General features: G+C 42.1%; 1 protein-coding gene across 1 annotated transcript in view; it reads left to right on the top strand.

Annotated features, from left to right (window-relative positions):
- The window catches only part of LOC306928719 (uncharacterized protein), a gene marked incomplete at both ends in the record, with an annotated part of 32936 nt that extends 21665 nt beyond the window's left edge, over positions 1-11271 (top strand). Inside the window, 9 exons of the mRNA XM_079508989.1 lie at positions 4105-4289; positions 4738-4875; positions 5304-5424; positions 5683-5860; positions 6044-6185; positions 10318-10458; positions 10597-10649; positions 10839-11057; positions 11264-11271. Coding sequence (XP_079365115.1) covers positions 4105-4289; positions 4738-4875; positions 5304-5424; positions 5683-5860; positions 6044-6185; positions 10318-10458; positions 10597-10649; positions 10839-11057; positions 11264-11271 — 1185 coding nt within the window. The remainder of the gene's footprint in view (positions 1-4104; positions 4290-4737; positions 4876-5303; positions 5425-5682; positions 5861-6043; positions 6186-10317; positions 10459-10596; positions 10650-10838; positions 11058-11263) is intronic.
- Between the last annotated feature and the right edge of the window lie 397 nt (positions 11272-11668).

Raw genomic sequence — 11668 nt, 5'->3', positions numbered from 1 at the left:
TGGCCAATCAGCAGCAGCTAGAGGCGGGATAGCCGCTGCTGATTGGCCAGGCCGTTTGAGGCCTGGCAAGGAACGGTGAGCACAGGGCGGGCGGAGCCGTGGGGGCTTTTTACGTTATTTGCGCAGTGAGTGTAACGCTGCTCAATGGTGAAATCTTCCGCCAACAGCGTACCTTAGTGATCAGAATCAAGGACAGGCCTATCGTAGTAGACATTTCCACCACGCGGAAACGCCCCCCTTTCAAAGTGGGGGGGCGGCGGGGGTGTGTATATATATATATATATATACATATATATATATATATATATATATATATATATATATATATATATACACACAATTGAGTTTTTTTTTATCCTTGTGTTTGTATCTATAATTTCCAGGGCTAAAGCCACAACACAGCCTCCCCACTGGGAGCACTGTTTATACCAGTCAGTCTGTCATACCATCCCTCCCCACTGGGGGCGCTGTTTATACCAGTCTCTCTGTCATACCATCCCTCCCCACTGGGGGCGCTGTTTATACCAGTCAGTCTGTCATACCATCCCTCCCCACTTGGGGCGCTGTTTATACCATCCCTCTACACTGGGGGTGCTGTTTATACCATCCCTCCCCACTGGGGACGCTGTTTATACCAGTCTCTCTGTCATAGCATCCCTCTCCACTGGGGGCACTGTTTATACCAGTCAGTCTGTCATACCATCTCTCCCCACTGGGGGCGCTGTTTATACCAGTCAGTCTGTCATACCATCCCTCCCCACTGGGGGCGCTGTTTATACCATCCCTCTACACTGGGGGTGCTGTTTATACCATCCCTCCCCACTGGGGACGCTGTTTATACCAGTCTCTCTGTCATAGCATCCCTCTCCACTGGGGGCACTGTTTATACCAGTCAGTCTGTCATACTATCTCTCCCCACTGGGGGCGCTGTTTATACTATCCCTCTACACTGGGGGTGCTGTTTATACCATCCCTCCCCACTGGGGACGCTGTTTATACCAGTCTCTCTGTCATAGCATCCCTCTCCACTGGGGGCACTGTTTATACCAGTCAGTCTGTCATACCATCCCTCCCCACTGGGGGCACTGTTTATACCAGTCTGTCATACCATCCCTCCCCACTGGGGGCGCTGTTTATACCAGTCTGTCATACCATCCCTCCCCACTGGGGGCGCTGTTTATACCAGTCTGTCATACCATCCCTCTACACTGGGGGCACTGTTTATACCAGTCTGTCATACCATCCCTCCCCACTGGGGGCGCTGTTTATACCAGTCTGTCATACCATCCCTCTACACCGGGGGCGCTGTTTATACCAGTCAGTCTGTCATACACAGACAGACAGACAGACAGACAGACAGACAGACAGACAGACAGACAGACAGACAGACAGACAATAAATGTTTATACCTTATTCTGCTCTGTTTGTCTACTTAAAACTGTTTTAAACTGTTTCAAAACCCCCCATTTTTTCATGGGGGGCCCCATTGCTACAATCATGCTTAGGGCCCCTTGGAGGCCAGAATCGGCACTGCATGTGCACATCTTGTTACCGGGGAAGACCGGGGGGTTTTCCAAATCACTGAATGCTCCTTTAATTGATAATCTATTCATCTTAGTCATTAGTATCTTGTTTACTTATCTTGTTTACTTATCTTGCCTACCACCAATTGTAAATTGGTGGTAGGCCTAATCAATCAATCAATCAATCAATCAATCAATCAATCTCTTTCTACATTTTTCTTGAGGTAGAAGTCAAAGAGGAGTGACAGTGATGAATCAGATGGCCAATCCATTCCTTTGTGGGTCCTGTTTGATACAGTTATAGCACATTGATTTGCTTAAAATATAAAGTGTATCATTCTTAATAACCTTCAATGTATTAGACATTCTGACAGGTCATTAATTTAATATTTGGCAATTAATTATGAATTTACTTATCATTATATACATTTTAATGAAAATGTATTTTCATGTATTTTCAAAATACAAAATACGTATTTGTATCTCAAATACATTTCTCAGACCAGTATTTGTATTTTGTATTTAAATACATTCTGTGACCCAGTATTTGTATTTTGTAACAAAATACATTTTCAATGTATTTTGCCCATCTCTGGACGTCAGTCTAGTGTTATATGAATTACAATTTAGGCATTTAGCAGACGCTCTTAATCCAGAGCGACTTACATTAAGCAATAACAAAAAGCATGGCATACATCACATGTATAAAAAGTAGTTATCATGAATCATGCGTAAACTAAGAACGTAACATTGGAGTATCTATGTAAACTATACATACTATACTATATAATATATTATACATGTGTATTATAAAGTGCTATGACTACATAAAGTGCAATTCTAGAGCTGTCTACATAACAAGCTGAAGCTGAAGACAATTAATGTAAAATAATAATAATAATAATATTGAAATGAATTTTGTATAACCACCTTTTTAACCACGGTGGAAATAATTCAAGTGAACAAAATTACCTGCAAGTTGTTCTCCCTCTAAGAAAACCTGACAGACATATAAATATGTCACATGGGCCAGTGACACCAATGAGAGCCAAGCCACATCATCATGTCCGTCCAGAGACTCCAGACGTCCCTACAAGGCCCACACGCATTCAATCCCCGCAGTCACCCCCCAGTGACAGCGATGGGAGCCGGATATACTGGGCCCACCAGGGGGAAAAAAGACTAAAATGCCATGCCACAACTTGTGACAGAAACATAAGGAGAGGAGAACATTTGCATGGAGGAAAGAACCACGGAAAAAGACTACACCTGATGCTGGCTTATGAGTGATCGCTCAAGACAAATCGAGGGTCATAGGTTGGAATTTCCCAATAAGAAGGAAAAGGGTTTTCGCCCCTACCAGCCATCAGAAGTTGTGTGTAATAAAAAGAAAATTATCATGTGGATGAACATTGAATACACTTAAATGTAAACCTTTCTTACTCTAGGAGATAGTCCATATATAAGTCATCTTTTTGTAGTAAATTTGCAGACAGTATAGTATCTCATGTTCCTTGGTATAAATTAATATGAGACATTTAATTTACATATTTGAAATGGCGGACTGTAGTGGCAGAAAATACTACACTGCCTGGAGCAAGGCTTCCACCTGTTGATTGTCTGTCAAGATGACCTATTCTTACCCAAGACCCATGTTTAACCATGTCCACTGACCACACCTCAAATGTATTTGTGTTCCTTCACTGTGTATAAGAGAGACTGATGTCTACAGCTAAGGAGGCTTGCATCCGTGCACCTCCCTGGGCTGGTACAGACCACTCCTTGTAATAAACGTGACATTGTTTCAGTCCACTCTCTACCTCGATTATTTCTTAAAGTCTCTGTTAGGAGTAATAATCCCACTACAATGGTCAGCTCCATATATGGAGAGCTAAGGGTGGCAGCGGGGGAAGTGTCTTGAGTGTACAGGGTTTGATGAGGAATGGCCATATATGGAGTGTGTCTTGAGTGTAGGCCTACATGGTTTGATGAGGTCAGATCAACATATGGAATGTCATAAAAGGTCAGCTCCATATATGGAGATCTATAAGGGTGGCAGCGGGGGCACTGTAGGGCCGGGCCTTCATTTTCGGGCCTGTTGAGAACGGGCCTGTTGAGTTTCTGCTGGCTGCCGGGCGTGGCTGCACTAATAACTTTGGGGCAGGCCCGTCTAGAGTTTGAATTGACAGGTATCAGTCAAAAGGGAGACATCGAAGAGGAAGGATCAACATATGGAATGGCAGAACCGGTCAGCTCCATATATGCAGATCTCGGTGCCGGATCCAGTCTTCTCTATGTATGGCTATCCAGGGTTTGATGAGGTCAGTGTCATGATCTTCATATATGGAGCGTAGCACGAGGCATGATGTACTGACGGCCATATATGGTGGCGTGACGTGTCACAAAGTGTGACCTGACTGATGGGATATGCAGGTTTTCATAGTAAACTGCAATTTGACACAAATTGTTACATTTAAATTAATTTATAGAACTTCTGTGTCCGTATCAACCTACTGTAAACAGAGACAGGATCAAAGTCATGTAGTGTAACTTTTATGATGTCATAATCTCCTAATTCCAGGTGGTTCTGCGCTATAAGAACGCCTTCACGTCCTGCTCACATTCAGACACATGGGAGTGTCCTTATAGAAACTGTGGCAGTGAGAGCCACCTGGAGGTGAACACGGTGTATAACACCTCAGAGTGGTGTCAACGAGAGGGAATCATGACTCGACTGGTTCCTATCAACGCTTACTTTGGCATGTGGTGAGTGAAGAGAGATGCACTATGACAACACACCATTACACTATAGATACCATGTTGATGTTGTGAGTGAAGAGAGATGCACTATGACACAACACACACCATTACGTGTGTGTGTGTGTGCGTGCGTGCGTGTGTGTGTTGTGTGTGCCGTGCAAAAAAGTGTTAAAGATATACAAGCTCATAGCCCGTTGTGATGTGACGCGATATGATCTTGTAGATCGGCTATATTCAACATTTTTCTTCACGTGACCAAAATAAAGTTTATTGATTGATTCATTAAATGAGTTCAATTAACTATTTCACTCCTACATGTTTTACATTTACTTTTGTTTCATCTGACAAAATTATGACATGAATAAATGGGTTATTATACTTTTATCTGTCACTTTGTAAACAACAATAATAATAATAATAATAATAATAATAATAATAATATCATCCCCCACAGGTTATCCGGTGGTAACTGGATAAATAACAATAACAACGCTGTGAGCTGGGATGCGGGGACGTATATGAACCTCGGGACCAGATCAGACACTGGGAAATCTGACAGGCCTCCTCAGACCACCATCATACCTTCACTACGGTAACATTACACACTGATGTTATGTTCTGATATTACTAACATTAACATTATACACTTTGATTAGGCTACTAGATTATGGATACAATTTTAAACATCTAGATATGTATAGATATATATATGTATAGAGCCTACTATTCAAGATATCTCGAAAAGCACAATGTGAATTCTGTTTTAGGGTAAATATTTCCATTATTATTTATACTAAAATATAATTATATAGTTGTAATACTAATATAACACTACTAGTACTAGTACATACCTCTACTAATGATATACTATTATAATAATACTAGTACATACCTCTACTAATGATATACTATTATAATAATACTAGTACATACCTCTACTAATGATATACTATTATAATAATACTAGTACATACCTCTACTAATAAAGACACTAATGATAAATGTCTCTTTGTCTCTCAGAGTTCCTTCTAACTGTGGGAGAAACTTCACCCTGTTAGCGTTTGACCCAGATGGAGACCTGGTTAGATGCAACACCTTAGTGTTTAGTCCTATTCTTTCTTCCATTCTCACCTTGTCACCTGTGAGTTGAATGTTTTTTATTTGTAAATAAGAACATAGATCACGCCATACTGATGCTAATACACAATTTTATGCTAATTTAATTCTGATGCAAACACAGATTTTAAGTAACATTGCATTTATTTTAATCATGATTACAGTTATGATCAATCTGTACTGTTTTTCTCTACGCCTCTTCTTAGAAATATGACCCATTGTTTCTCATGTTTTTTTTCTTTTCTTTTTTTACTCTTCCTGTCCTTTCTAGACTCTCTTTCAGGATTGCACTTTGTCATTTACTGCCACCAACAGCAGTAATGAGGGTAACTACGTTGTCCGGTTGAGGATGGTTGACTATCCCAACCAGGATATCACCCTCACAAACACTGATGGATCTCAGTACAATCGCACTACCAGATCCGGTCTCAGCCGTATACCTCTACAGTTTGTTATCAAAGGTACTCAGCACCCTCACTTCATATAAACATTGACCATTGTAGCTCTATTTTCGTAGGGGTTCCTGGCACCTCAACCAGTTAATGTTCTAATAAAGTGAATATAGATGATCTAATTAAATCAATAATCTAACCTAAACATAAAGCCATTAAAATGGTTATATTCCCTCCTTGTCATGTGGTCAGTGGATGGAGCAGTAGCCAGCTGTACAGAGGGACAGTATCTACCCAGGTTCCTGCCTCCCACCCCGGATAACAGAGCACAGCTCTACACCCCTGTTGGTCACACACTGGAAATCACCATCAGCACAGAGACAACACTCTCCACGTCAGTACAATAAATATATAACCATCACCACAGAGACAACACTCTCTAGTCTACGTCAGTACAATAAATATATAACCATCACCACAGAGACAACACTCTCCACGTCAGTACAATAAATATATAACCATCACCACAGAGACAACACTCTCCACGTCAGTACAATAAATATATAACCATCACCACAGAGACAACACTCTCCACGTCAGTACAATAAATATATAACCATCACCACAGAGACAACACTCTCCACGTCAGTACAATAAATATATAACCATCACCACAGAGACAACACTCTCCACGTCAGTACAATAAACATATCACCATCAGCACAGAGACAACACTCTCTATGTCAGTACAATAAATATATAACCATCACCACAGAGACAACACTCTCCACGTCAGTACAATAAATATATAACCATCACCACAGAGACAACACTCGCCACGTCAGTACAATAAATATATAACCATCACCACAGAGACAACACTCTCTAGTCTACGTCAGTACAATAAATATATAACCATCACCACAGAGACAACACTCGCCACGTCAGTACAATAAATATATAACCATCACCACAGAGACAACACTCTAGTCTACGTCAGTACAATAAATATATAACCATCACCACAGAGACAACACTCGCCACGTCAGTACAATAAATATATAACCATCACCACCACCAGAAAACTAGAAACCTGTGTTGCCATTTGACCTTAAATCTAGTAAGCATACATAATTTACACCTGGCTGTGAAGTTGAGAAGCACATGGGGAAAGTAGAAAACATTATTTTACACAAAAAACTGTTTTTGTCAGTCAAAGTAAAATTTTGACAGATCATGTAAAATGACTGTTATACAAAGCAAAATGTACCTAGGTCTAAAATGTAATATCATACACGTTGATGATTTGCCAATGGATAGAACCATATGAATCATTTAGCAATTAAATTGTCTGAAGTAGCTTATTCTAGTCATTGTTTTCTAAAATGGTGGCTATGGGTAAGATGAGCCAATGTCTGGGGGTAAATTGAGTCAATGGGAATCACTATTCATATTTTGTTATTGATTGATTGATTGAAAATTGTATTAACAGTTTGCAGAATTACAGTACATTTCAAGCACAAACTCAATACGAAGGCTGTTAACTGTGAGTGGACGACCCAATTAAGCATTACACTTGTTTACAACAGGGTCCACCATGTTCAATTCATCAAAACATTTAGAGACGTACAAATAGACACTTCTATATAGACAAAGAACAGTACAGGAATTCATCATAATGGAGGTAAAAAGGGAAAAGAAACATATACAGTGAGGGGAAAAGGGGGGGGGGGGGATTCAGATTTTACGGGGGCCAGTTTCGAATTGCAGCCATCCGTAGGTGCCCTTTGAGAGCGGTTTTGAAGGAGTCAAGGGATTCGCATGTCTTAATGACTGTTGGTAGGGCGTTCCACATTTTGGTGGCATAGGAGCTAAAATAATTTAGTCCCTTGTTTGTGCCGAATCTGGGTTGTACATGGTTCATTGCACTCCCTCTGGTGTTGTGGGTGTGGACTTCGTTAACATTAAGGAAGTATCTAGACAGGTACATGGGTATCTTGGTGGAGTATCGAATCTTGTGGACCAGACCCATTGCAAGATGCTGTACTCTGTCGCTGACCCTAAGCCATACCAGTCTGTCAAAGTGGGCAGAGGTGAGGTGGGTTCGGGGGGTGAGGCCAAGTAGGAGCCTGACCAGTTTATTAAGCCTTTGCTACTCAAATTATACTGAATGACCTTTAATTTGCATGTACATACTCATTTAAGAGAAGTTTGCAATATTGTATTAACAATATTGCAAATATAAGGTTCTGAATAACAAACTTTAATTAATTGTCTTAATATTGTTTAAATAATAAATAAACAAATAAATAAGACTATTTGCAAAAGGGAAAACTGTTATTATATTATTATTATTGATAAGTGAATACATTATCTGTTCAAGTTTAAGCTTTTAACATTACAATATCATGTGGTTTGACTTGCCACATGACCACTTTTTTTAAAAAGGTCATATTATTTTCATGGCCCTTTGTCATAGATGCTTACTCATCATTTCAATTGATAGAAGACATCCTGAAATATGGGTAGATCATTAGATTTTACTGCCATCTCATTTTGCCTTGCTTCCAGGACAACTTAAGCAAAAAGTGGTTCATCTTACCCTGTTCTCCCCTATAGATCATTTATTTGTTTACAAACATTGGGACTGGGCGCACGGGTGACTGTTTCATGTAATCAATTCGCAACAGATCTCCAAACCTGTTGTTTTGGGGAGCGCTGGTTTCAGTCCATTCAATCCAGTGGCGGATCTACTAAAGGCAAGAGCAGGCAGCCGCCTCCCATGGCTATGTTTCTGCCTCCCCTAGAGTAGGGGTTCTCAACCCGTGGGTCGCGACCCCTCGCCAAATTATTTTAGGGGGTACCCAAATTATTTTATTTTCACGATTTTTCAAAAATAGCAGACCTACAAGCTCGTAGCGCGCCACTCGGTGGCGCGCTATGAGCTTGTAGATCTGCTATTTTTCAATAGCTAAATTATAACATAATGCTTAAAACACCAAAAGGGGTTCCCACCCAAAATGGGTTAAGGTTATTGTAGCAATCAATTTATATTGGGGGTCGGGAGGGGGTGGGGCGGGGGTCCCGAGACATTGCCAAAGCATTTCCAGGGGTCCCCGGCCAAAAACGTTGAGAACCCCTGCCCTAGAGAACCGTTTATTTAAAATGATATGCTGCCTATAGCTGCTACTCAAGGCGGACCAACAAAGAATACACATCTATTCTATGTGTGTCCTGCGTCGCAGCGTGTCTGTCTGGAGGGGTTGGAGGAGTCTTTTCACACTCTGGTGTGAAATGCTCCCCCCCCCCCCCCCCCTCTAATTCTTCATTAGATTGTTGAGAAAGCACAGCACAGACACAGCGCCGGAGAAAGAAACAAGTTTGTAAACTTATTTTAGACGCGAGGACGCCTAAGGGCCGATTCATACTGCTATTTTACCGCTGTTTCGGCGCTGTAGTGCCGAAATGATTTCGGCTCGTCAGACATTTTCAGTAGCACCGAAGAGCCGACTTCAGGACGGTACCCGCCCCCCCCCCCGAACCTCAAATGACGTCACATTGTCGGTTCGGCTCTACAGAGCCGAACCGACTTTTATTCGGCTCTAAAATAGGAGTATGAATCGGGCCTTAACCTGTGCGTTAGGGTATAGGCTACCACCAAGGCACTGCTTACATCGGCTGACCGGCAGCAATCACACCAGCCCCGCTCACCACCACCACCACCCGCGCATGATTTGTTGCCTGTCTGTCTCTACAGCAGGGGTGCCCACACTTTTTACACTTGAGAGCTACTTTAAAAATGACCAGCTCAATCAGATCTACCCAGTAGTACACAACAAAAATATATATTATCTCATTGCTGAAAATATAGTTACATATTAGACAAATACATTTGGAATGGGAAATAGAGGAGGAAATGGAATTGGTAGAATTTGGCTACGGCCAGCTGCTGTTCGGTGGACCTCATGTTCTCTTGTTTGCTGGTGTTGTAGGGTCTCTGAGCTCAGTGTTGTAGGCCTACCCGAACACGTTCAAAGAACGATAATTCACGAACGTGTTCCTATTTCGGCTGAACGTGAACTGAACGTACTGTATTTCTGCCTGATGAACGTCATTGTGAACGCGTTCATTTCTGGCAGTTCACCGTGAGTGAGCCTTCCAGGCTAAAACACACCCTAACCAGTGCTTAATATCTAGCGGAAAACCCACTAATAAGCCCTTATCCAACACAAATTAACTAATCTTTCTCAAGCCGCACAATTTCGTATGGATCTCATGTTGTCTTGTTTGCTGGTGTTGTAGGGTCTTTGAGCTGTTGTTCAGTGGACCTCATGTTGTCTTGTTTGCTGGTGTTGTAGGGTCTTTGAGCTGTTGTTCAGTGGACCTCATGTTGTCTTGTTTGCTGGTGTTGTAGGGTCTCTGAGCTGCTGTTCAGTGGACCTCATGTTGTCTTGTTTGCTGGTGTTGTAGGGTCTCTGAGCTGCTGTTCAGTGGACCTCATGTTGTCTTTTTTGCTGGTGTTGTAGGGTCTCTGAGCTGCTGTTCAGTGGACCTCACAACATGGAGCTGACTGGACCAGCACAGGGACAGTTCATCCTGAGATGGACACCATCACAGTCAGAGGATGGAGAACATCACCCTGTCTGCTTTGTTGCTCAGACCAACAGGTCAGCATCCATTTAAATGACCTGTCTGTCAGTCTGTCTTATCTGTCTGTCTGCATCAGAGTACTTTATTACCGTTTTTATTTTACTATTAATGTAACCTTGAGCTAAAAACAAAACTCCTGTTCATTGTTTTCTCAGTACGTCCACATATCAGTCGGAGCTTCGCTGTGTCATTGTCAGTGTCTCAAACGGTGGGTGAAACTACACCTGTTTACTAAACCACAACCATGTTTCACATTCCATCAGTGATACCATCTAGTGTGAGGAGGCTCCACTTAAGCAGATAAGCGTCCTGAATCATAGCCACGTTGATAACATTTGTATTAAACCAACCCGTTTGTAAAATAAAGAAGTTAAATCTTTATGTTCTCCACCCGCAGAAACTACAACCACCACACCAGCTGCAACTACACCCATGAACCCTCCTGCAACTACACCCATGAACCCTCCTGCTACTACACCCATGGAACCTCCTGCTACTACACCCATGAACCCTACTGCTACTACACCCATGAACCCTCCTGCTACTACACCCATGGAACCTCCTGCTACTTTAACTACAACACCACCAACTATAACAACCCCACCACCACCTGCTAGTAGTAGTAGTAGTACTAGTGCTAAACCAACTATGACTGTGACATCTCCACCTGAAGCAGCAACAGTCACAATCTCACTGCCCACAGCAGATGTCTCAATTAGCTACACCCCTGGGTCTCGTGAGTGTGATGAAATTATGATTATTGTCTTTTTAATCACTGTCCTGTTGTAACTTAAAGTCTCACTACCATGTTTAATGTGATAGAGCCGTAGATGTGTGTCCCTGAGCAAGACTCTTAAAGGTATAATTTACTTTCAAATTAACTTTTAGTCTACTCAGGCTTATGTGAACACCCCGGACAGTTTTTATGTTGCTTGATTCAATATTTACATATTTGATAGGCCTATCCACTTTAGCTGCCCCGCCCCCTTCCTATACAAACCCATCATAACTTCAAACTCCAGCCTGGGCCGTGGCTCAGTGGTCCAGGCACCTTGGCTGGTAATCCAGTATGGCAGTGTGCCGTGGGTTCGACTCCTGATCCCAACGGCCTTTACTGCATGTCACCCCCCCCCATCTCGCTCCCCATTTCCTGTCAGCCTACAGTCTTTCCCTCTATAAAGGGGGCGAAAGCCTTTTTCATCCATCCATCCATCCATCTTCAACCGC

This window comes from Electrona antarctica, assembly GCF_951216825.1.
Source record: "Electrona antarctica genome assembly, chromosome: 8".
Lineage (NCBI taxonomy): Eukaryota > Metazoa > Chordata > Actinopteri > Myctophiformes > Myctophidae > Electrona > Electrona antarctica.
Note: the sequence above shows the minus strand (reverse complement) of the source record. Positions and strands in the feature narration are given on the sequence as shown.